Source organism: Carlito syrichta, unplaced genomic scaffold, assembly GCF_000164805.1.
Source record: "Carlito syrichta isolate Samal-C Ts95f unplaced genomic scaffold, Tarsius_syrichta-2.0.1 Scaffold312570, whole genome shotgun sequence".
Classification (NCBI taxonomy): Eukaryota; Metazoa; Chordata; class Mammalia; order Primates; family Tarsiidae; genus Carlito; species Carlito syrichta.
Window position 1 is genome coordinate 958,550 of NW_007256666.1, and position 27,618 is coordinate 986,167.

The 27,618-nt window shown below is 37.7% G+C and overlaps 1 protein-coding gene across 4 annotated transcripts in view; it reads right to left on the minus strand.

The window, feature by feature from the left end:
* DMD (dystrophin) overlaps positions 1-27,618 on the minus strand; it is a 158,536-nt gene that overhangs the window by 66,838 nt on the left and 64,080 nt on the right. For all 4 annotated transcript variants that reach the window (XM_008069948.1, XM_021718521.1, XM_008069946.1 and 1 more), the window contains exons 5-7: positions 27,303-27,388; positions 24,038-24,195; positions 1,388-1,554 (exon numbers count right to left, since the gene is read on the minus strand). In XM_008069948.1, the coding sequence (XP_008068139.1) occupies positions 1,388-1,554; positions 24,038-24,195; positions 27,303-27,388 (411 nt within the window). The remainder of the gene's footprint in view (positions 1-1,387; positions 1,555-24,037; positions 24,196-27,302; positions 27,389-27,618) is intronic.

Consider the following 27,618-nt stretch of genomic DNA (forward strand, 5'->3'; position numbering starts at 1 on the left):
AAAAAAAAAAAGAAAGAGAGAGAGAAAGGAGGAAAGAGAAGTGCTGAATGAGTGCTAAAATAATATAATTTGATAAGGGCAAAAGAATTGAAGATGAAAATGCTCTCTTAGATCCTCTAAAACATTCTGCTTTTTTATTTCATAAAATAAAATAAATCTCACTTGGTAAAGCAGCTGAGTAAAAAAGGTTAGAAATGTAATGTAGTTTCCTGTACCTTCTCCCTACCCCCATCCCCAGGATATCATTTTACCTGCCAAAAGCAGGAAGCAAATGAAGATGCCCTACTCACTGTTATCTATCTAAGCTTTCTTGTACAGTCTTTTTGTAGACAACATGAAGTAAAGAAGGATAAACACCAACAGTAAAAGAGCACCATGAATAAAAAGCACACAAAAATGGTACAAAGTAGTTATTAGAAAACAAAGTAACAAAACAAGTCTAAGCCTAACTGCTAAGTGGATTCTGCACAGACATACAGCATATAGCTAGTCTACGACTTTGTGGCTTATTCATCACTATGGAAATCTTGATGTTGATCCCCATGTTTAAATACATCATGGTTTCAGAATTAGAATTTAGGATTATTGTTAAATAAGATTAATTCATTAAAAAATCCTCTCTCCCCAAACAGGCCAACGAAGCTAAAGATTTAAGAGTCAATTATTTTCCATGACATTTTAAGAATAGCAGAATAATAACCTGCTATATTTCCGATCTCTTTCACTTTTAAATTTATAAGGAATGTTTTCTCTTGTTTTTAGTTGCTTTGTGGATCTTTTATTTACTTGTATACTTTTTATCCCCTTAGAAGTTCATTAGGATACTGTGCAAATAATGTAATCAGATTCACAGATATAAAGAAGTACATTCTAGGATGCTGGAAGCAATTCTTTTTACTTAAGGGAAAAAAAGTGCAAAGTGAATGAGAGACTAAGCTAACCATCATGGTTCCCTCCAGAATAGAATCACTTCTTAGTTTTATAACTGATTCTTGGAGAGTTTCTATAAACAGAGATAAAAAATAAAATAAAGAGATGGTAAAAATATTTTGGTTCCAGAAAGGAGGAGGTATAGTTCATCTGCAATACCTCTATGGAAATAGGCACTCAGTTCTGTTCAACCACAGCCCTGAAGAACTGAGGAGTGAAGGTGGAAAGGCATACCTGCCTGGTGGAAAGAAACACTGGCCTAATGAGTCAGATCCACCAAAATAACCCAGCAATTGGGGAGTGACAGGAGTGATAGATATTCCATCCCAATCACCTTCTCTCCCACTTTTGAGAGGAACAAACCAACAGCAATTGGCACAGGAGATAAAAGATCAAATCATAAAAAGGTGAGAAATGATGGGGTGGGAAAGATTTTTGTTGTTGTTGTTTCTAATACCTGAATCCAATGATGGGACACTCCTTGCAGATGTTACATTTGGCCTGATGCTTGGCAGTTTCCGCAGCAGCCACTCTGTGCAGGACGGGCAGCCACACCATGGACTGGGGTTCCAGTCTCATCCAATCTAGGAAGAGGGCTGCTTCAATCTCGGGCTTATTATTAGCCTGCAGCAGGAGGGAGACAGAAGGAGGGCAAAAAGATGCAAGAAGAGAAGGTGAGAAAGGAAAGGAGTCATGTCAGTTCAAGTAATATGTTAAACAAAAAAGAAAAAACAATAGTTGCACAGTGAGGTTAACTTTTCACAATTTGTTTCTGCAAATGTCCCCCTAACATCCACAAGAGCCATCTACCCCTAAGGCTTTGGTAAACTGCCATTACTCTTTTTGGCTACTATGTGACAAAACAAACAAAGCCAATAAATGAGAAAAGTCTAGCAAAATACACACTAAGTGAGACTATACTTAGCTCCAATTTTTTAGTGGATATATAAAAGTTAATCAGAAGTAAAATGCAAGAGTTTGCCAGGCACGGTGGCTCAAGCCTGTAATCCCAGCACTTTGGGAGGCTGAGGCGAGAGGATTACCTGAGCTCAGGGGGTCGAGGCCAGCCTGGGCAACTCAGTGAGACCTTGTCTCTACAATAAAACAAAAAATAAGCTGGACATGGTAGCACACGCCTATAGTTCCAGCTTGTTGGAAGGCTGAGGAGGAAGGATCGCCTGAGTCCAGCAGGTCGAGGCTGCAGTGGCCGTGAGCATGCCACTGCACTCCAGCCTGGGCGACAGAGTGAGACTCCGACTCAAAAAAAAAAAAGCAAGTGTTTATTGATAAAATTTCAAAGAAGAAAAAACAACTCAGGAACTATTGATTTTTTTTCTAGAGAATCTATTTCTTATAGAATTATAATAAAGGGCTTTAAAATTCATCTGGTTCCAAGGCCTTATTTTATAGACAAGAAAACTGAAATGTGCATCAGAGAAGTAGTTTTTCAAAGGCCATGTAACTGGCAGCAGAGCTGATGATAGAATCCAAACCTCCTGGCCTGGTGCTGTTTTTATGGTGTGCTGTGGATTCTCAATTTCTCTCTTCAAAATATAGCTACCCATAAATTTGACTTATATGTTATTACACTCATGTACATTTTAATTTTATCTTGTTTTGTAGCCCTACAAGATTATGTTCAACTTCTTTATATTGTTAGATGGATTGACCCATACATTGACCACTATTTTGTTCTTCATTGCTTCTTTCACCTCAGATCTTCCATCTGGTGCTGCCTGAAATATATCCTTTAGACCATTTGTATACCTAACCCTGAATTGTACCCCACATTTTTTAAATTAAAAAAAAAAGAATTTCTTTTAGCTGTTGGTGATGAATTTCTCAGATTTTGTTGTCTGAAAATACTTCCTTTTTATTCTATTTTAAAATTTTTATTTATTTATTTATTTATTTATTTATTTATTTATTTTTTGAGTTGGAGTCTCACTCTGTCGCCCAGACTGGAGTGCAGTGGCTGCTCCCGGCCACCGCAGCCTCGACCTGCTGGGCTCCTGCAATCCTTCCGCCTCAGCCTTCCACGTAGCTAGAACTACAGGCATGTGCTACCACGCCCGGCTCATTTTGATTTATTGTACAGATGAGGTTTCGCTGCCCAGGCAGGTCTCGAACCCGCGGGCTCAGGCAATCCACTCACCTCAGCCTCCCAAAGGCGCGGGATTACAGGCTGAGCCACTGAGCCCGGCTTTTATATTTTTTTTTTTTGAGTTGGAGTCTCACTCTGTCACCCAGACTGGAGAGCAGTGCCTGCTCCCGGCCAACGCAACCTTGACCTGCCGGGCTCCAGCGATCCTTCCGCCTCAGCCTTCCAAGTAGCTGGAACTACAGGCACGTGCTACCACGCCCGGCTGATTTTTGATTTATTGTGGAGATGGCCAAGTTGCCCAGGCGGGTCTTGAACCCATGGGCTCAGGCAGTTCACTCACCTCAGCCTCCCAAAGCGCGGGATTACAGGTTGAGCCACCAAGCTTGGCTCCTTTTTATTTTTAATTATTATTAATATCTTAGAATCATGGAGTACATGTAAGGATTTGTCAAGGAAGTTTATTGTGTGAAGTCAAGGTCTGAGCTTCTGACAAGCCTGCCCTCCTCCTCCCCCAGTAGTGAGCATGGTACCCAATGGAAGGCTTTGCATCCCTTATCCCCCCTTCCTTCCTCTCTCCTTTAGCAGTGCCTGTGTGTCTAGTGTTTAGTGTCCACTTATGAGTGAGAACATGCAGTATTCAGTTTTTTGTTTCTGTGATAATTCACTTAGAACGATGGTCTCCAGCTGCCTCCACGTTCCTGCAAAGAACATGATTTCATTCTTCTTTATGGCTGCATAGTATTCCATGGTGTATATGTACCACACTGAAAATACCTCCTTTTCTAAATCCATGTTGTTGATAGCTATTTTCATTAGGTATCAAATATTTAATGTAAAGGTTTTGGGGGGATTTGTTTTTATTTTGTTTTAGCATACTGAATATTATTCTACTTTATCTCACTTTCTCTGTTGCTGTTGAGAAGTCAGTAGTAAAGATGACTGTTGCTCCTTTGAAGAAAATCTGTCCTTTTTCTGTCTTGTGTTGTGTCTAGGGTTTTATTTAGACTGCTTAGGATTCACTGAGTTTCTTGAACATGTGAGTCTTTAATCAGCTCTGGAATCTTCTCAATCATGATCTCAACAAATAGTGCCTATTCTCTATTACCTCTCTATTCTGCTTACAGAACTCTTATATAAATGCTAGATTTGCTCAATCTCCATATTTCTGAACAGTCCTTCCCTAGTTTGTTTCCTTCCCTTAAAAAAATCCTTCTGTGCTTCATTCTTAATAAATTCTTGTGCCCTTTTGTTGTGGTGTCCATTTCTCTCTTTGGCTATGGCAAGTCTACTGTAAACTTACAAATATTTAAATTTTGGTTATTGTACTTTTTAATATCTAGAAATTTTATTTGGTCATTTTTGAGGTCACGGCTAAAGTTTGTGGTTCCCTGTAGATACTTCTCAATGTTGTTTTTTTTTTTTTTCCTTTTTCTAACAGTATAAACATAGCTTTAAAAATATTCTTTATCTAATAATTCTGAAACATGACATTATTGTGGGTCTATTTCTATGATCTGCTATTTCTGCTGGTTCTCAATTACCTTGTTTTTTTTGTGTGCTTAATTTGTTTTTTACTATATGCTACATTGTCCTTAAAAATATTTTCTGGAGATACTTTGAGACTTAGAATAAAAGTGCTTTCTATGGAGATGATTGACATTTGCTTTTGCCAAAAACCAAGGGGCACTATGTTTTAAACAATCAATTTCAGCTGAATATATGACATGGAATACTAAATACCATACAAGTAATGAATATTTGAACTGCAAGTCCAAATTGCTTCTCTTGGAATGCAGTTTGCTAATAAAGGCTGCATCCACATTTCAGATAGAAGGGCAGTAGGGTTTAGACTGGCATGTCATTTGGCTTATAGCACTGACCACTTCAACAGTATTCCAGTTGTTACCCCTAATTATAATTTAACAGCATTATAATGAGCTGTTTGACCTTGGATTTTCTAGCTGCAAAATGGTATCAATTCAAACTTCTGATCAAAAGCTTTATTTAAACACTTTTCTCTGTGGAGAGTATCATCAGAGGGGTACTTTATGGAAAATTAAAAAAAAGAATTATGGAATGTAAAGATGAAAGGAATCATGCAAGTCAATTGATCTTTTTGGAATGGCACCACAGAGCTGTAAGATCTTTAGCCTTCATTGAGTCCAAGCTCTTACCTCATGCCAGTGTGTTCTTACAGGCACTATATAAATACCACCCATGTGAGAAATCAAGCATCCTTGAAGGGTGAGCTTGAACATCTGTGTACAGGTACGCCCATGAAAAGTGCTATATCACACTGAGCTGAAATTCGTCAGCAAAGCGTATAGGAGCAAAAGTTCCAGAGTCAAACCACTAGAGTTTAAATCTCAGCTTTGCTACTCACTAGTTGTATAACCTTGGAAAAAAACTTTATCTCTCTGTGTCTTAATTTTTCTCTGCTATAAAGTAGAAATAGTAATAGTGCCTATCTCGCAGGGTTTTTTTAAAGATTACATGAGTTAACAAATGAAAGGCACTTGGAATAGTGTCTGGCACATAGCAAGAACCATGTTTGCTATTGTTATAATTATTATGATGATCCATCTCACTAGGAACCCAGAAGTTCTTGGCCTTCACCCAGTCCTTTATTTTATCAGAGCCATCATATCTGTCCATGCCTCGTCATTTCTGTTCTTTTTATTTCTTACTCATATAATATGGCTTAATTTGCTATTATCTTTTAGAAAACTGTTCTCCAAATATGATTGCTAGGAATGGCACCTCCATTTCTCTGGGCAATATAATTGGATTACTTCTTTTGTTCTGTACCGGAGACTCACACAAGGTTCCTACCCAACTAAAATCTCTGAGTCAGTGTTTCCCAGTATGTCCAGTAGATCAATCGTCCAGCAAAATGCTTCATGAAAAGAGGGTCAAATTAATTAAGGAAACATTGCACATTATATCTGCCTCTTAAAATTCTTAATGCACATTAACATATTAAAAGCTGAGAAGGTCATCAGTAAAGAAACATGTTAAACTTGGTTTGACCTCAGAATTTTCACACTTATTATTCAATAATCCCAAGGCCTTTATCCTTTTTCAATTTACAAGGTCTGTAAACACCACAAAGTATTAATGTCCTGCTGGGCATTGTGGGAAATGCTATTCTTGATTGTTTCCCATGATCCCTCTATTCTGTACTTGTCCAATTGGGATTTTTTTCCTTTCACATCTGCCAAGCATTTTCCTATTAGTTTGGGCCCATTGTAAAATCTCATCAATATCTTTAAGAATTCTGATTTCTATAGCCAATAAATTAGCCATTCTTCCTAACTTAGAGTAGTCTTTACATTTCAAAACATGTGTTCTATCTTCATTTTAAGATGTCACTGGTAAAATATCAAACAGGCCAAGGTCAAACATGAGCCATATCACTATAGCCTGCACCTCAGGTCAACACAAACCCATGATACAGGCTTCTGTGGTTGTTCAACTATGAGTCTTCCCAATTACATTATCATCTAGTCTCTGTTGTGTATGTTTCTCCATCATGTAGACAAAAGCACAATGAGAGACACTGTCATGAGAATTGCAAATGTTCAGCTACAATATGTCCTATAACAATCTCTTGCTCCACTGGTCTAGAAACGAACTTTAGCAAAATAACCTTTTCTGGCCAAGAGATAAACCATTATAGAAAGGCAGTAAATTGAAAAGAAATTACTAATTCATACCTATTTAAAACCTGAATTTATCAGTGCTTAATCTGAACTTATACATTTTTTCTGATTTATGTTTGAATGATAGTTTGTTGAATGATGGATTAAAAGACATGCTGCAGAGTAAGAATTCATACTTAATTCAGAAAGTATAACAATATAAAGCTCCTGTTCACTCCGAAATACAGGGGGGAAAAAATCTGACTATGAGCCAGCAACAAATGTAAGTGTGAAAAATAAAGGAAAGAAAGAAACAGCATATTTGTGATGTATTGCTAAAAGTATAGAAAGTAAAGTGTGAAGAAATTATCTTACTACCCTCATGATTGTTTAAACCCTTCTTAGAAAACAGTTTCTAATTCTAGTAGTTACAACTGACCCAGAACTTAGAGGAGGCTTGGCAGAAAGGCACAACGATAATTAAAGGGTTTGAAAGACCTGAGAACAGCTTAAGGGAATTGGGATTATTTAGCCATGAAAAAAGAGAGAGAGAGAGAACAAGCAAGAAAGAGTGGCTGAAGAGGCGATTTAATAACAGTTTTCAATTATGTGAATGGCTCTTGCATAGGGGCCTGTGACCAGCTGTTCAATCCCTCCACTGAGGACAGAACAAGAAGAAACAGGCTTAAGCAGCATGAAGAATTTAGGCTGTAACTCATACGGAAGAATTTCCTGATGCAGAAAGTTGTTAAAGCCTTAGTGTGAATTACCAAGGGAAGCTGTAGAATGTTCTCCTCGTTCAAACTGCTATAGATTCTCCTGTACTTAAAGGTTGGAAATTTTCAAGTTTCTTTCTTGCTTCTAAGATGCAAGATCCATCATTTTGGCTCTTTTAAAACTGCTCGCCTATGCCAACTGACAGCACTGAAGACAAGATATGGGCATTCACATTCTCATTCTGTTTCTATCTTTCATTTTTACGACAAACTATTCTATATCCTACTGGTATATTCCCTTTCCTTTTGTCTAGAAATAAAGAAGTAAAGAATTAAGAACTGGACAGGCTTCCATAAAGATCTAAGAGAACTAGAACAAAAATCCAGCTAAAATTACATTTTGTTTATTCTAGAAAAAATATACAGGGATAGACTGAAATAGTAGGAAGTTATTAAGGTCAAAAGACAAGTATGACGACATTCATTGGATTGAGATCATCTTTGTAGGTGTCATTATTTGTTGAGATCCATATAGTCTCTGATACATTAACCTTGCCCTCACCCCTAAATGCCAATTTAAAGGCATTTAAGCAAAATCTCTTAAAAGGTCATTTAGCCCTAGGTTTTGTTGTTTTTGTTGGCTTTGTTTGGTTTTGCTTTCATTGTTATTTGGGTAATATGTCCTTTTTCCTCTTCTATGGCATGCACATACAAAAGCAAAGATATTACAGGTCTTCCTATTGTGATAATCACAGCTTGGAATTATCTTGGGTTTTCCCCTTTTTTCTGTTAGTCTTCACCTATCAGCAACTATCCATAGCATGGAAGCTAGGGAAGGAATCAATTGTCATTACTGTTGTTTTTTTTATAGCAGACTGGAGGATGGCTTCACACAAATGTCATCTTTACATAAATGTAACAAGGTATAAGCACAGTTAAAGAAACCTCAATATCTGGGATTTCTAGCAAAGGGATTTAACTCTCAATATAATAAAACCAAAGTGTATTACATGGCCAGTTTGGAGGTATGGGATTTTCCAGGGTTCCAAATAACTTTGGGGTTCTTTTAAGTTGTGCTTTCCATAACCCCCTGGACAGTGAAAGACCAACTGGCAGCCAGGAGGTCAACCTGAATGTTCATTTTTCTCTCAAGACAATACTATTAATTCATGGCTATTGAAGAAATGCAATGGGAAGATTTCTCAACAAGCCCTGTATTCCAGCTACCATAAACATATACATTGTACTTTTTTTTTTTTTTTGAGTTGGAGTCTCACTCTGTCGCCCAGACTGGAGTGCAGTGGCACGCTCACGGCCACCGCAACCTTGACCTGCTGGGCTCCAGCGATCCTTCTGCCTCAGCCTTCCAAGTAGCTGGAATTATAGGCAGGCATCACCACGCCTGGCTAATTTTTTGATTTATTGTAGAGATGAGGCCATGCCAAGTTGCCCAGGCTGATCTTGAACCCATGTGCTCAGGCAATCCTCTCACCTCAGCCTCCCAAAGTGCTGGGATTATAGGTGTGAGTCACCGTGCCTGGCCTACATTGTATTTTTAACAGACAGCAATTGGCATCTCAATTATGAGGTTTGCGAAAGCCATGTCAATGCTCAATAAACTGAAATAATTAGTACAGATGTCCCTCAGTATACTCAGAGTATTGCTTCTAGCCACCCCCCACTACACTTTCCCACATAGCAAAATCTATACATAGTCAAGTCCTATAGTCATCCCTGCAGAACCCATATATATGAAAAGTTGTCCTTCAATATATACACATTTCACATCTCAATAATATTTTATATGCATTTGGTTGAAAAAAATTTGCTTATAAGCCGACCCTCAGTTCAAGCCCAAGTTTTCAAGGGTCAACTGTAAATAGAGAAGTAAACATTATGCAAGAGATTGTGCCCAGTAATTCTCATGATAACAAGAAACTACCATCCTGGAAACAATACTTGACTAAACTTCATTAGTTTCTTTCCTAACCTGCAGTTTATTTAGAGACAGAAACTATGCTTCTGGACCCTCTGTGAAAGTTTGCTGAATTGAATGATATGTGGGAATAAAGCTGCAATATGATCACAATAAATAAAAGGAAGGGAGCCGGGCTTGGTGGCTCAGCCTGTAATCCCGCGCCTTTGGGAGGCTGAGGTGAGTGGTTGCCTGAGCCCGCGGGTTTGAGACCCGCCTGGGCAGCGAGATCTCATCTTTACAATAAATCAAAAAATCAGCCGGGCATGGTAGCGCATGCCTGTAATTCTGGCTACTTGGAAGGCCGAGGTGGAAGGATCGCCGGAGTCTAGCAGGTCGAGGCTGCGGTGGCCAGGAGCAGCCACTGCACTCCAGTCTGGGTGACAGAGTGAGACTCCAACTCAAAAAAAAATAAAAATAATTTTAAAAAAATAAAAAGAAGGGTTATAAAATGTGAATGAAGTTAGAATTTTTTTAAAAAACTGTTTAGTCATCCTAAAGAGCAAAAAATTAAAATTATAAAGATCATCTAAGGAGCAGAAGACAAAAAAGCACATTCTCAAATTACCCAGAGTTTACTTTATAAAGTAAATATCTCTCTGTTGGTTTATGTATGATGGTATCAAACTTAGAATGTATGTTTAGAATAGTCTGGTTTAAAAGATAGGAATATACAAAATTCATACTGGGGGCACTGAAAGGAACCTCACAGGCAGGTAGCCATGCTCTAAGACTAAGAGGTCAGTGCTTCTCAACCAGGAGAAAGGAGTATCCCAGAGGACACCTGACAATGTTTGGTGTGTCAACCAAAAAACATCAGATAAAACATCAGATTTACCCAGCAATTAAGAATGAAGATTATAACCCAAGATGCATATTTATGGCAAGCCACATGTGCATTTGAAGAAAAGAGGGTGAAGAGAAATCCTTATTGGCAAACGGATAAGTTTACATAAGCTGCTTGGAAACAGTTCATTGGTTTCAGAGACTGAAAGCCAGAGTCAGTGTCAGTTTACTGGTGGAGATGCCATTACTGGGTAGGTGTTCTTTCCAAGGTATCTTATCTGAATTGCTACAGTCCTAAAGAAAGGGTTTTTTGTGGGGTTATTTTAGAAAGTCCTTGAGACAGTCTTTATCTTAGACATGTAAGTATGAGCTCTTCCCACTTCATGCTCTTTTGGCTCTAGTTTGTTTGGGTCTGACAAAAAGTGATTTCATCCTGGCATCTACAATTTTCACAGGAGGCATTTTCAGTTGTCATATGGTGGGGAGGGGGGTCTACTAGTATTTTGTAAACAGAGACCAGAATCCTGCTAAACATCCTACAATACCCAGGTAGCTCCCCACAACAAACAGAATTATCCAGGCCAAAGTGTCAGTAGTACCAAGGTTGAGAACCCCTGCCTGAATGTTCATATCTTACATAGCCACATGGTTCATTTGTCAAAACTAAGAAATCACTGTTCACTAAACCACAGACTTCCTGAGAGCCATGCAGGGTATTTAATAAGCAGGCAACTGTCTTCTACAACACAGAAACTCGGAAACTAGGCCTGTTCAAATGCTGGAAGAGAAATGCCATACTGGTTCGTATGTTGTGGATAGAGAGAACAAAAAAGGACTAATAAATAAAAAGCCCCCAACTAGAAGTCACAAGGAAATAGATTAAAATTGTAGACCCTAATATGAAATCAAGTTGCATATCAAATAGACAACTCTCTGCAATATATTCGAGGATAAGCAGTAGCAGAAATTTACTGATTTAATTAGGGCAAAGGATTATCCAAGCAAAGTAAGGCAGGTCAGCTAGTATAAGGATGTGTTTGTGAATTTATGTTTTAATTTTATTTGGCAGAGTTCATAACCATTTAGAAGAAAGGTAATAACTAGATATACAAATATTGAATACATATCCATGAATAGAATTTCCAAACATTCATATTGACAGAAAAAGCTAAGTTTATGGAAAACACTGGGAGAAAACCATAAATTTTTAAAAGGTTAATCTCACCTTTCTGGGCATTTTTATTTGTTATTTTTACTAGTAAAATGTTCCCTTCATAAATCCTAATAATCACCTCAATGTCACTGCCATTGTTAATAGGTAATTGTATTAATAGCTGACAACTCAACTTTTCTGATCCTGATTGTAAAAAGCCATAGTATTTGGAAAGAATTCTGATTTTAAACTTATCAAAACTGTTTTGTGAATTACAGTCTGTATACAAAGATTTAAAACTACAAGGAGAAAGGCTAGTCAGGGTCAGACAGTATAGGACAGGCAGTTCCTGACTGTTCCCTGAGCTGTTATTACAATTTCTTTAACAACCTCTAAATCTACCAAGGGCATCAGTGGAATATTTTACATAAGAGAGAAGGCTGCACTAGCAACAGACATAAAAGGAGGAACAAGAACAAGTTGTAAAGAATATTAATGACTCTTCTTCCAAACAATCCCAATTTTTATGAAAATCAGATGAGTGATAAAATAATTCTCTATGAAACTACACAAAACCTGCATGCAACAAATAAAACAGAAGGAAGGTGACACTTTGATTCTCTTAGACAAAAGATACTTGTATTTTACCTTTGAGTTACTAAGGAAACTATAGGGCAAGACCATATATTTTTTCACTTCTTGCTTGTGGTGTATGCTTCTATTCAGAGAACAGTCGGTTTCATGTGAAATGCCACACTCTATGTACAAGACTGTTTTCTATATCTTACAGCTGTGTTACAAGAACTGTTAACCAGAAGATCATGTAAGACTTTGCTGATCATGACCAAGCTTTGAAATAAGTACAGTAATCCATTTCCCTTTCTGCCTTCATAACATTCAGCCTATAATCAAAGAAAGTTGGGGGGTAAGTATCTCTTGAGATAATTTAACTTTATGTTGCAGATGAGCAAAGGCCTAAAGACATTTAGGAAACAGCTCAACATTATCTATGATTTTAATACTAAAATATGTGCGCTGAACCTGATCTTTATTTATTTATTTTTATTAATCAATATTTTTTATTTTGGTATTGTGGGGTACAGTTAAGGGTTAGGTATACAAATATGTTTTGTTCGGGCACCCTTGTTGATAAGGGGTGTCTCCCCGTCCCCAGACAGATATTTACTACTGTTAATTCCACCTCCCTCCGCCCCACCATAGTATCCCACCACTGTCAATCCTTTTCTTATAGTATTACAATAGATTGAACCTGATCTTTAAAAGGTAGGACAAAAGTGATTTCCTATGTAAACACACAGGCTGATCTCCAAAATTGTTTGAATCTTTTTTTTTTTTTTAATTGGAGTCTCACTCTATCGCCCAGGCTGTGCAGTGGCATGCTCACAGTCACCGCAGTCTGCAGCCCGAACTTCTGGGTGCAGTTGATCCTTCTGCCTCAGCCTTCCAAGTAGCTGGAACCACAGATATGTGCCACCACACCTGGCTAACTTCTTTTTATTAAATTTAATTTATTGTAGAGATGAGGTCCCACCAAGTCGCCCAGGCTAGTCTTGAACCGCTGGGCTCAGGCAGTCCTCTCACCTCTGCCTCCCAAAGTGCTGGGATTACAGTCTTGAGTCACCATGCCTGGCCCCCATTTGAATCTTTAATTTGTTTGAGTGCGCTAGTATCTCTGATATCTAAGTAAACAAGACCCACTTAGAACAATTCCCAGGTACTACATCTTGAACTGAATTCTATGCTGATCTACTGACAGTCATATGAAGGTACAAGTGAATACCCCCAAACACTGTGATAAATGCATATTTAAATCTCCTCTGCCTCCTTTCTCCCATCTTTTCAGGACTGTATGTCCTTCACATCATTAGGTGCTATGGCATATATGAGCTACATGGAATGACAAGTGCAGGTCAACATATATTGAAGGAAAAAAATAAACAAAAACCTATGAGCTTCTCAATTCTCATTAGCATATAGTTCACATTATGTTTTGGTTATGTCAACTGTTGTTCCCACAAAAGAGTTAGTTAATATGGAAATGTATTTATTAGGCATATGTTTATATTGTCATGGGGAGAAATGACTGTTAATTCTCTGCACTGCCATTTTAAACAATGCCAAGGCAAAAATTGTTTTCAAAGGCAGTTCAGTCAAGAAAGGCATCATTCTTTGTATGTTCAAAATCAACTTGGATGTTCACAGTGATAGTTAGGAAAAGCGGAGAGAAAGGTGGGAGATCTTATTTACAGAAGAAAATGAGCTAATACATGCAGCAAGAATGGTAGAATTAGAAAATAACTATTATGCAACCAACAATAGGATAATTGGATTAGACAAGAAGCATCGATGGATGCTAAAACCACAGGGTAAAAGGTTGCTAAGAAATAGGATATTCACAGGATCTCAAAATATCACAAAATTACATTCTAATTACAAAGGGGAAAGTGTACTTTTACAATAGAAGTATCTGGCAGACACCGCTTTAACATTCTTAGCATTACCAATAAGAACAAAGTGTTATCTTGTCCCTTCAATTGTGATGCAGTGGTGGATACACAGTATCGCCTCTGTTGTCTTCTGACTAAAAAATTTTACCTAAATCTAATCATAAAGAAACCATCAGAAATGTTCAGAATGTGGGACATTATTCAAGATAACTGACTGAAACTCTTCAAAAATGTGAATGTCATGAAAGAAAAATAAAATGCTGGGCGGCTGTTCAAGACTAAATAAAAGTACATGACAAGCAAATGTGAGACAAAAACATTGATTGAATCCTGGAAGAAAACAGTCAGCCATAAGGAACATTCTGGGACAATGGGGAAATTTCAGTGTTACCACATGTCATATGGTATTAGTAAATTGCTGTTAAATTTGCTTATAATGATAGCATTTTAGTTATGCAGCACAATGTCCTTTAAGAAAAGAGTATATAGTGAAGTGTTTAGGGGTTTATGTTGTGATATCCCTTTAATTTTAAATTATAAAAAGGAAAAATGTGTGTGTGTACGTGTATGTATGATATATACACATACACGTACACACACTCACACCCCCCCACACACACACACGGAGAGAGCTGGGAGGGTCGAAAAGGTTAATAGGGCAGAAAGCTAACCATGGATTTTACTGATGGATGGATGTTCCTTATATGGTCCTTTCAACTCTTCTTCATGTTTGAAATATTTTCCCAAAAAAGCACAGGTTGGAAATCATTGTTTCTTTCAAGTCACTCCTTCCCTGGGAGGGCAAGAGTGGCTTTAATAACTGTGAAGAGGGAGGGGAAATGGTATTAATGTCAATAGTAATAAATGTGAGAAGCTCTCCAGGATTCATTTATTCTAAAAACACAAATGTGACGCAAAACTCTTTTCCTCCTTGTCCTTGTCATCCTTCCCAAAGAATCCCACATCCACTCTGCCTAGATGTGATTTTTTGAGATCCCCAAATGTGAATCTCCAGCCATGAAAATGAGTTGAAGAGTCCCCACATTTACAGAATTATTTTTTGTTTGAAGTAAAGATAGAGAGGTCAAGAGTTGTCTTCATGAGACAAGAAGAAGAAAAAGGCTTCCCATAACTACTGTCTTGGGTCAAAATCAAGTATTTTATTTAAAGTTCTGAAGATAATGAGTGGGTAGGAGGCCAGCAGTCACTGCTCTAAATATTAATCAGGGCTCTGAATCACCCATTAAAGATAAAATCAGCCCAAACAATAATACATGGTGATTATCCACTCTTCATTTACATGTTCAAGGACAACTGTCCTGACCTCAGGCTCTCCACTCCACCTGACTAATAAACCAATTAACACCATGGCCCCAGGGAACATATGCACAATTTTAAATTTATGAAAATCCCTAAGTATGCTCAATAGTATTAATTTATGCTACAGAGTTTTATTTAACAGAAAAGTTTCTCAGATATGTGGTAAAGCATGCATGTCTACAGATATCATGGAATATAATTTTTCAAGAAAGAATCAGGACACATTTTGCAAAAATACAAAATATAAAATTAACTCTTCCACTACTGCCTCCTACAATCCTTTAAAATCCAGTTCAGGAAAAGGCAAAATTATAACAATAGAAAACAGAGCTGTAGTTTCCAGACACTGGAATTGAGCAGGATGATAACAAAGGATGAGGGAATTTTAGAAGTGATGGAAATGTTCTGTGTCTTGATTGTGGTGGTGGTGATATCACTATATGTATTCGTCTAAACTCATAGAACTGAACACCTAACAAAGTAAATTTTACTGCATGTGAATAAAATGTAGATTTTTTAAAAGAGGCAAGATTTTAAAAATTCAAAATATTTGATCAAACATCAAATAAAAAACCAAACAAAACGCCCTAGCTGTTAGATCAGGAAATCAAGGCATGCTAAGGACCATGTTAAACATATAAAAATAATTTTTTATATGTTTAAAAAAAATTTTTAAACATATAAAAAAAGAAATTTTGCACTTCCTTTTGTCTTCTTTTTATTTTTTTATTTTAAAGATGTGGGGTACAAATCAGGGTTAGGTATACAAATGTTCATTATGCAGGTGCCCTTGTTGATGAAGTGTGCCCCCCCCTTCCCCTGGCAGTTTCCCATTACTGTCAGTCGTTTTCTTATAGTATTATGATAATTGTTCAAGTCCACTTATGAGTGAGAACATGTGATACTCAGTTCTTCGTTTCTGTGACAGATTACTTGGTATTATAGACTCTATCTTTTGTCTTAAGTATTTTTTTCTTTGTTGAAAGAACTTTTCAAATTATACCCCACATCTTTAAAATAAAATATATGAAAATTTTAAAAATTTCAAAAAAGAAATAACTTTTCATTTAAAAAATCCAATCAGCCGGGCTTGGTGGCTCAGCCTGTAATCCCGCGCCTTTGGGAGGCTGAGGTGAGTGGATTGCCTGAGCCCGCGGGTTCGAGACCTGCCTGGGCAACGAGACCTCATCTCTACAATAAATCAAAAAATCAGCCAGGTGTGATAGCGCATGCCTGTAATTCCGGCTACTTGGAAGGCTGAGGTGGAAGGATCGCCGGAGCCCAGCAGGTCGAGGCTGCAGTGGCCGGGAGCGGCCACTGCACTCCAGTCTGGGCGACAGAGTGAGACTCCAATTCAAAAAAAAAAAAAAAATCCAATCTACAATCCAGTGACAAATATGGGAAAACGGAACATATGGAACTCATGTTTCCATGATTTTTGTGGGTAAGCTTCATTGTGAATTAGAATGATGAGTTGATAAAAGAAAGTCTAGAATATTCTTTCAACTAAAAGCATGCCTCTCAAAAAAAAAAGTTATTTTTTTTTCTTCATTAGCACCTCTACCTAACTTTTTCTGGGAAAAGAGAGAAATAGGGGGAGGAGGGAGGGAAAGGGAGGAAGGAAAATAGATTTGGTGGCAACAATAAAATGCTACCTTAAAAGGAAGGAGAAGAGAAACAAAATGACATGTGCCTTTCCTTAGCAATAAGATATGAATGAAATAGATTTCAACTGCAACACAGTCCTATTTTCAAAATACTGGTGAAGAAAACATCTATCACCCTACATTGAGAAGTTAGTCAAACAAATCACAGTAAATTAAACAGCTAATCATAAAGCTAAACACATGGTAGCTTATAATTTTTAAAAATAGCAATAATTAAAAAACAATAGTCAACTCCAGACAATGCTGATAATACTCTGATAAAGTGCATTTTCTGAAAATTGCAGAAAAATTAACTAACTGCCCCTGAGTAGGCCAGCAGGAGGTTGGTGATGTCTCTTCGCTTTCCTCAGCAGCCAGCCATCTTTGTGGAAGGCTGATATTAAGACTATTAAGGTCTACCTTCAATTCTGGGAAAGGCTAAGTCTGTTGATAGATACAAATTTTAGTAACTCATCCTAATTAGCAGTGAGCAGGCATCAGTCCAAAGGGGGTGTAAAAAGAATGTATAAGGAACCTAAGGGTCCATAGTCTGATTGCTAAACAAAAAACTGAAGTAAACCTTAGGAAAATAGAATTTTTAGGAGTTACTTTAAGGATTAAAAATATAAAATGTAATCAATTTGCCTGGGGAATGCTGTCTAACCAGTTAAAAAGTCCTGGCGTGATTTTAACATTCTCAGAGAAACAAAATCACAAAAGTCTCTAAAATCGAATCAATCCACAGATGTTTGGTTATAGATAAAAGTAACTGTTAATCTTGGCAGGATATTCTCAGGTTACAAAGCACTTTAGATAATCATAGCTAACACTCAGTGGTCACTTCCTATGTACCCACCACAGCTCTTACGTGCTTTGCCTCTGTTAGTTCATTTAATCCTTATAACTACCCCCCAAGAGTTTAGGGGTCAGGAAGGTTAAGAAATGTGCCCATGGTCACACATCCAGCAAACAGTCAAGTTGAGATTCAGGCAGTCTGGCTTCAGAGCCTATGCACTTAACTACTCTGTCACTCACTACTCCAGATATTCTGGAATGCTTTGTTATTCATATATGAGATGCATATATTTACTTGTTCTCAACAGTTGAGGTTATAATTTATTCTCATTTCCATATCATTCTATATTATTACAGCAAATGTGCATAGATGATATTCATTTTGTCATATGAATAGAAAAATTCAGAAGACAGATGAAAAAGCAACTTATTCATTTTGAATGTCTAAATACAATAGGAGGCTGAAACCAGATGTAAAATAATCAGACTTTGACACGGTAGCTTTTATAGGTGAAGCACATTTTATATAAAGTTGGTATACTTGATTCTATCTAAACAATAAAACCCTTAAAATGTTTATAGAAGAAAATACTACAAAATCAAAACCACAATGAGTGATCATCTCACCCCTATATTTAAAATGGCTTTTACCAAAAAGACAGGGAATAATAGATACTGTTTAGGATGTAGAGAAAGGGGAACCCTTGTACACTGTTGCCTGGAATGTAAATTAGTACAGAGGCTACAGAAAACAGTATGGAGAGTTCTCAAAACTAAAAATAGGACTACCATATGGCCCAGCAATCCCACTACTGGGTATATATCCAAAATAAAGGAAGTCAATATATCAAAGAGAAATCTGCATTCCCTGTTTAATGCAGCACTATTCACAATAACCAAAATATGGAATCAACCTAAGTGTCCATTAACAAATGAATGGATAAAGAAAATGTGGTATATATACACAATGGAATATTATTCAGACATAAAATGAAACCCTGTAATTTACAACAACATAGATGGGACTGGAGGAAATTATGTTAAGTGAAATAAGTCAGGCACATATCGCATGATCTCACTCATCTGTAGCAGCTAAAAACAAACAAACAAAAGACAAACTGAACTCCTGGAGATAGAGAGTCGAATAATGTTTACCAGTAGCTTGGGAAGGGCAGTGAGGAGACAGGGTTGCAGAATAAAGAGGTGATGATTAATGTTACAAAAATACAATTAGATAGAAGGAATAAGATTTAGTGTTCGGTAGCACAATAGGGTCAGTATAGTAAATAATTTTTAAACATTTTTTCAGAGACAGGTTCTTACTGTCTCCCAGGTTAGAGTTCAGTGGTTATTCACAGGTATAATCACTGCACATTTCAGCCTTGAACTTCTGGCCTGTGATCTTTCCACCTCAGACTCTTGAGTAAGCTGGGCCTACAGACATGTGCCTGGCAACAATGATTCACTATATAATTCAAAATAACTGAAAGAGTGGAAGTGGAATGATCCTAATACAAAGAATTGATAAATGTTCGAGGTGATGGATACCCCAATTACCCTGATTTGATCACTATACATCGTATGTTTATATCAGAATATCACACATATCCCATAAATAAGTGCAACTATTATGTATCCATAATAATTTAAAAATTAAAATGATTTTTTTAACTTTGTGAATGACTGACAGAACAGTAGGTTTGTTTATACCAGCAACACTACAGATATGTGAGCAATGCATTATGCTGTGACATCACAATGGCTACAATGTCACAAGGTGTAGGATTTTTTCAGTTCCACTATAATCTTTTTAAAATTAATTTTATGGGATTACCATCATATATAAAGTCTGTCATTGAACAAAATGTTCATATTCAGCATATGACTGTAATAAAGATTTCCCACCTAAAAGTGTTACTTGGTTTTATCTGAGGACATACTATTCAGCTGCATTGGGATTAGAGTGCTTTAAATAAAGATGGGTATGGTTATGGGTATGGATGTGTGTGTGTGTGTGTTTTGGGAGGGTGTTCGTTTATCTATGTCATCTCATTACAATCTAAAATTCATATAAGGATCACATTAACACTTTATTAGTTCAGTCTAGAATCAGAACTCATTGAAGCCATAAAATGATACAATTGCATAATGCAGAAAATATTCATTCTGTCTCTCTAGGTCTCAGTTTTCTCATCTGAGAAAGGAGAGATGTTGACAATCCCCAATGTTACTTCGGGCAGCCTGTGTGACTCACTGCCAGGGCAGGCTTGGCCTTACTAAGGTCATAAAGATTAATCTACTCTCTCAATAGGGCTGTTTCCATGAAATATGAAAAGGAACAACTTGGTGATGCATTAATTGAAGCTCTATTTCTAAAACAAACTAGTTGCAAAACTTCTGCCACTACCAAAAAGAGCCAATTTCCCAGTAAATGTGTTGACTGCAGTATGCTACATTTAGTGTCAACAAAGATACCACTATCAAAGCCATACACTTTTAGTGAATATTCCTTTAGTATCCACAGATATGACTTCATTTCTTGGCTTTATGGATAATTTCTTGAAGGACCTATACTCATTTTTAAATAAGCAAACATTTTTACTTAGGTATGATGGGCAATTTCCTTTTTCCTTAATATTTTCTTTTCAGCTGGGGTCTCACAATGTCACCCAGACTGGAGATGAGGTCTCACATTGCCCAGGCTGGTCTCAAACTGGACTCACGGTCACAGCTCACCACAGCCTTGAACTCCTGGGCTAAAGGGTTTCCTTAGGCTGGTAGAAACAGCAGCTTTTGAGCACAAACTTGTTGAAGGAGCCAGCCCGGCCTCATTCCCAAGGTCTTCTACTTCAAACAAAGGGCAGAGGGCATTTTCACTCCTGTTATCTTTCCCTACAGCAAACATTGTATTTTTATGTGCGTTGCACAATGAAAGGCAAGGTGACCGCCTGAGCACCTGGCTAAGGAAAAGCATGCCAGGGACAGGATGTGGATTCTGAAGTATTTACAGTGAATCCATTCAACCTGATTGCAAATGACTACAAAGCTGAGAGGCTCCCCAAATCTAAGTAATGTTAAGTCTCATCTAGCTCCACACATATAGAATGTGTATAACATCTTACTAGAAACATCCAATTTGCCAATACTTCAAACTCATTCCTCTTCCCCCTAACTCTCGTCTCTCCTATTCCCTCTGTTTTGTTTTGGTTTCTCTTATTCTTCCCAGGATCCAGGAGAACTGTCTGTTGTTATCCCTGGGAGGTGAGAGAGCAGAAGTATCAGAAACTACATATTTGGGAATAAGGTGGTAAATGTGGGGGTGGCCATAATGGACAAAGAATCAAACTCTTCTATCAGCTGAGTGGCTTTAAGGGAACAGTAAAAATGCTCATCCACTTAAACAATAAGAAAAAACAAACCTCCAAAGCTGGCCTATTCTATTTTCCTCAAATAATTGGTGGGGATTAAATGATAGAATTTATGTGAACAAAGGTAAAGTTTTATTAGTTGCAATGGTAACAATGGTATTTCTAAGCATGATAGGTGCAAATGGTAGGGAGACACTGTTTCATCATCGTAAAAGCAAAGTTATGGAACCAGATGAGGAAAGTCTGAGAGTTAAATAGAGAAATTATGATTTATACAGTAGACAATGAGAAGATACTGGAGATTTTTAAGGATGGTATTATACAGTGAATATTTTTTCCTAAAACCAGTATGAGGGAAATAAGACCAATGAAAGGACTGGAGTGTAAAGTGGAGGCATGCTAGGAAGATAGTGCAGTGATCTGTGCATGTGCTGAGAAGAGTGGCAATGGGAAGAAATCAAACAACAAATATTTCTCTCCCTTAAAAAAAGGCAACACCTCACTAGTTTTTTCTAATTATAAATGTTCAAAGAAGAAAATTCAGAAAATATAAAATTGTGATGAGAAAATAAAAAGCTACCTGTTACCACTGCTCATATCTTGACTGATTCCCTGCCTCCCCCAGTCTCACAAAAGATGTTTCAAAGAGTTTGGAGGCTGTCTAGTCAACCAAGAAGCATTCAGTAAATATGCAAGGATGGATTGAGTTCTATGTTTTGACACTGAGAATGGAGAGTTGCTATTAGAGACAGAGGTGCAACCAAACAAGAGGCATAGGTGAAAGGGGGTATCTAACAAAAGGCTGCACAGGTGGAATGAAATGGTCTCTGGAAAAGGTGGGAAGGCAGGGGAAAGCAGAGTAGAAGCCATCCTTTAGCCTGACAACTGAGTCCAAGAGGTCCAGAGGCTGCAGTTAGCGTGCTGGTGGCCACTTGATGAGTTAGTACTGGGGGTGACAGAATGCAAAGATTCTAGCCAGCACTGATATAGTCCAGTTTACTTTGTAGTGGGGACCATCACAGACCCTTATACTTAAGTCACAATACATATACCTATGTTTATATATCCATATATATGGACATGCATGTGTGTGTGTTTCCCAACTAAAATGCAAGAAGTAACTGAAACATGACTAAAGGGAGAAAAGTGATAGGGAAAAAACTCACGTAACTGCAAATTGTTTTATAATTGGCTTAAAAAACCAAAATGAATCGACATTACTAGTGGCCACTAATATTCATTGTATAAAAGTTACTTGTGTCTACATTCTGATGTAGAAATATTAATGTAGAAACATGTAAAAAAAACAAAAAACTTAGACAGCGACAGTTTATTCACATCTTGGAAGGTTTGGATATAAGGTGAAAAATGCATTTATTTCTCCATATCTGTTTTATATTTATGGCTAATTTGTCATAATTTTGGCAACATAATCCAAACAGTATATCTCACTCTATATAAGTGGGCTTATTATGTGTACATTCAGTCAATCTTCCCAATTAACTATTAAATATTCATACTGCTTTCAGCATCCAAATATTCACAGCATTCTGCCTAGGATGCCTTCTATAGTTTCATCCTAGTCTGTGGTCAAAGACTTCAGGTTTAACCCAGTTAGCTCAACAATTAATTCCATTTTGCAAATCTTAGCCATTGAATGGGACCAGAGTGGATTGAGAAACCCTAAAAAAGAAAAGCTCTTAGCATTTGAAAAAAACAAAACAAAACACAAGAACAGTGTGAATAATGTGGTACTGCAAATATCTTACTCCTTCAATGCTGATAGCATTACAATTAGTAAAAACTTTTGAAGAAAAGCCATCTGGTGATATGTATCAAAAGCCACAAAAATGTATATATTCTTTTGTCTGGGAATTTATCCTAAGGACAAAAAAATTCAAAGAAAACAGCTAAATGTGTAAAGATGTTCACTGTAGCATTACCTACTTTATCAAAAACAGAACATTCTAAATATTTATCAGTGGAATGCTCAGACATTTTGGAAGAAGAGGGTGTTTCTAGAGCACTGATTATGATGTAGCAAAGGTAGGACAGGGGCAGGATAAGAAAGAGAATGGGCAAGAGCATGTTCAACTAGTGATGGATATTAGCAGAGAGTACACACCTTAGAACTTGTTATAACATTATAGGGAGCCACCATAAAGGCCGTGGGATAATTGGGGAATGTCAAAGCTTCAAAGGACTTTAAAAAAAAAAAAGATTGCTAAACTGGGCTCGGTGGCTCAGCCTGTAATCTCAGCACATTGGGAGGCCGAGGAGAGTGGATTGCCTGAGCCCGCAGGTTCGAGACCAGCCCGGGCAACTAGATGAGACCTCGTCTCTACAATAAAATAAAAAATAGCCGGGTGTGATAGCACACATCTGTAGTTTCAGGCTACTGAAAAGGCTGAGGCGGAAGAATCGGTGAAGCCCAGAAGGTCGACGCTGGGGTGGCCGTGAGCATGCATGCCACTGCACCCCAGCCTGGGTGAAGGAGTGAGACTCCAACTCAAAAATCAAAAATCAAAATCAAAATAAAAAAGATTGCTGTACTAACAATTTACCAACAGCCAGTAAAAAGGAGGCGATGTAGGGAAGGGAGGGTCACATGGCAACACACTGGGTTCACTATCAGAGAAAGAGAGGGCCCACTAGAAGTCCAAACTCCATATGCATGCAACCTACTTATGTAGTAAATTCTCACAGATACCTTACAACTCTAAAACAAAATAAAATAAAAAGGAAGCTATAATGAGAGAATTAGGGGGAAAAAACACAGCAATTAAGATATTACAAAACCTACAAAGGTCACTTTCTTATTTACAAAAAATGTTTGTAACCAGAGATTTACTTATTTTCTCCCTTGCTGAACTACCATAGATTCCCTTCCCTCCCAGCATCCTAGTAACTGTGGGGCCCTGTTGCAGATGGAGATTTATTTTCCTTCCTCTGCACTGTCTTCCTTCTCAAAACCCAGAGTTCCAAGCAGCAGCTTCCTTCAGAGGTTCCAAATATCCCACATCACATACCTACTGCCTAAAAAAGAGCTAATGTAAGAAACTGAAATTCTGTGGGTTTTTAACAATTAATTTATAAAACGTAAAGAATATGTGACTTAAAAGGTGAATAACTTACAAACTGGAAGCAGCTCCTGACACTTGGTTCAATATTACTGCCCCCAAAGGATGCAACTTCACCCAGCTGTCTTGGGATTTGGATAGAATCATGCAGAAGTAGGCCCAGCCTGCGCTGGTCACAAAATCCTGTTGAACTTGCCACTTGCTTGAAAAGGTCTACGAAAGGAAGAAGAAAATTGCAACAATCAAAACAGAGCACCAGGTGGATACTAGCAGAACCTAACATCCAACTCAATTCCAGTACCAATTTGCAAGGGTAGCCAATACTTCCACAGAGACAGGTTACTTCTAATTTGTGCCAATCTGGATAGCTATTATTTTTATGGACCTAGCTAATCATCACTGTGTATATATAAAATATGACAACTTTTACATAAACTACAGCCCTGCAAGAAATGCAAGTTTACATGTATCCTTGACATCTGAATTTCTCCTAAGCCAGAACACAATCCCTTGGGACATACCAGGGGGTGCCAAAAAATGTATACACATTTTAAGAGATGTTAATGTTTGCTGTAATCAGAAGTGTCTAGATGCTGATGGTAACCACTTTGAGAACCTCTTGTAATTGCAGAAGTCAAATGTGACGTGTATTCATCTCATTAAGTATTATAATTTTAATACATTTTTTTCTTTTTCTTTTCTTTTTTTAGTTGGAGTCTCACTCCGTCACCCAGGCTGGAGTGCAGTGGCACACTCATGGCCATCACAGCATCTACATGCTGGGCTCAGGCGATCCTTCCACCTTAGCCTTCCAAGTAGCTGGAACTATAGGTGCGCTCTACCATGCCCAGCTAATTTTTGATTTATTGTAGATACAAGGTCTCGCCAGGTTGCCTGGGCTGGTCTTGAATCTGCAGGCTCAGGCAATCCACTCATCTCGGCCTCCCAAAATGCTGGGATTACAGGCTGAGCCACCGAGCCCAGCCCTTTTTTGTTTCTTTTCTTAACATGTGTATACATTTTTTGGCACCCTTTCTATTATATATATAGGATGTAGTCAATATCATAAAATTAGCATTAAGAGACATAACTAGCCCAAAGCACCATTTCCTTTGGACATCAGCAATTACATGTACCACAATTAGGACGTGTGTGTGTGTGTGTGTGTGTGTGTGTGTCAGAGTCTCACTCTGTCACCCAGGCTGGAGTGCAGTGGCACGCTTGCAGTTACCGCAGCCTTGACCTGTTGGGCTTAGGCGATCCTTCCATCTCAGCCTTCCAAGTAGCTGGAACCACAGGCATCTGTCCCCATGCCCAGCTAATTTTTTTATTTATTGTAGAGATGAGGTCTCCCCATGTTGCTCAGGCTGGTCTCAAACCCCTGAGCTCAGGCAATCGTCTCCCCTCTGCCTTCCAAGGTGCTGGGATTACAAGCGTGAGCCACTGCACCCGGCCATAATTAGGACTTCTTTATGGAGTCATAAGATCATCAAGTTTCTAGCCTATCATGTATGTGTTCTCACAGGATGCTGTGCACATTTGCAATTAGCTCATATCATGTTATACTGGCATTGATTTAATATGTGTCTGTCTTTTGGCAGGAGAGTGCTATCCCCTTGAGGATAGAAACCTTAGCTTGGTCTGTCAACTGTGTGCCAGAAGCATCTAGACTAGAACAGCAGTACCCAGTGGTTAGCAGGCTCCCAATAAATGTCACTGAGAGAATGAGTGAACACATCAAACACTTGCAATATCTGTTTTGTTCTCAGAAATAAAATCATTTTAATCATGCCTTATATTCACCTAGAAGTTGCCAAAAAAATTTAATCCAAGAGAGCTTTTCCTACCCATAAGCACACTTTAAACTCTAGAAAATTAAATATTTTAATGAGATAGCTAAGATGGCAGTAATAAAATTGAACTCACACGCACAGCTTTTTTTTACCATCTCTCCGATACACCTACATAGATGTTTATTTTCAAGGTTATGAATTATTTTCAAACATCTCATTCTGAAGTTAATATTTTTGTTTCACCAACCTCAAAACATCTTCCCTCTCAGTAGTTATTTGAAACAGTCTCAAAGCTCCCTTGATGATTCAATTCAGTGTTTACAATGTGCTGGTACTATTCTGCTGATAAGGCTAGATTAAAAACTAACCTATAATAAGTAACTACAATATTTAAAGGAGGAAAACACACAGAAATATCTTGCATATCCAATCTACATTTTAAAATGGCTAACGAAAGCTGTTCTATTATTTTTCTTTGGTTCTTAGGATGACAAAACTCAAATGGAAGCTACATAAAAGTAAGAGCTAAAACAGCTTGTGTATTTTGTGGCTTACTCGTGGAGGAGAAATGAGCAGTAGGACACAGAGTAGCCTGTCTTTAAGTCCAGTACATCTCTTCACATGTGTGGCTAGGTCTCAGGGGAAAAGAGAAAAGATGAGATAGACTTGGTTTGTTTAATGTTTTCACTGAAAATATTTCTTACAAGCTTTTATTTATATTTTAAAGATGTGGGGTACAGTTCAGGATTAGGTAGATAAGTGGTCATCATACAGGTACAGTTTGGGCCTCGCTATAGGTACAGTTGGGCCTCCCTTTGGTCCTCGCTTCGCCTGATTTCACAAGCTTTTAAAGAGGAAAATCAAGTACAGTCCTTCACAATGGAGATGGATGGTTGCTTGGCCATCGAAACCAGCTCTCCTTTAGCACTGGCTTTTAATTTGGATTTATAATTTTCAAGCAGAAAAACCCGATGGCTAATCAAAAGGAAATTCTGCAGGGTGGGTACATATTTACCCTTTAAGGAATGGCAAGCTGTCTGTCTCTCAAATAACAAAATGTTAGTCATGTCACAGAATTGGATGTGTTGGTACAACTTGCAGTAAAATGATTATAAAATAAACAATGTTTCTTGAACATGAATGCCAGATAGCACTCTTTAAATAAGAATCCAAAGACTACACAAGAGCAGGGATTAAACCTTCACATTTATTTTTCTGGCTTACAGAAAAGGGTTAGGAAATCAGACTTTATCCTCTAGGAACATGTGTTTTATTCAGACACAGTCAGTGTAATGTAAAATTATACTCAGACTGGAGAAGTTAATCCTCATTCTCTATTTAAATACCTGCAATTTAATGTTTGACAGGGAATGGTACAAACCAAATTTTATGACACTGTAAAAGTAGTTCTACATCTTACATGAAGAACCTGCTGTCAAATGAGAACAGTCTGTCATTTTCCATCTAGAAACTAGGGTAATTAGCCAACATTAATAAAAGAATACAGAGTTAGTACACATTACTTACATCTGTACTTGTCTTCCAAATGTGCTTTACACAGAGAAATGATGCCAGTTTTAAAAGACAGGACGCGGATCCTCCCTGTTCGTCCCCTATTATGAAGAATCAAACCAGAAAACAATTACTGCCAACTTCCTAGAGGGTAAATACTTCTGGTTAAGAATAAAGCCCCCAAAAGGAAAAAAAGAATAAAGCCCTGGATATGAAAACTCTATTGATCACTGTTTTATTATGATTGTTAAGAACTTTTCCAAATTCATTATTTGACCAACTCAACCAGTTTTCAATTCTTAAAAGCCCTTACTAGAACTGTAAGAGTAGT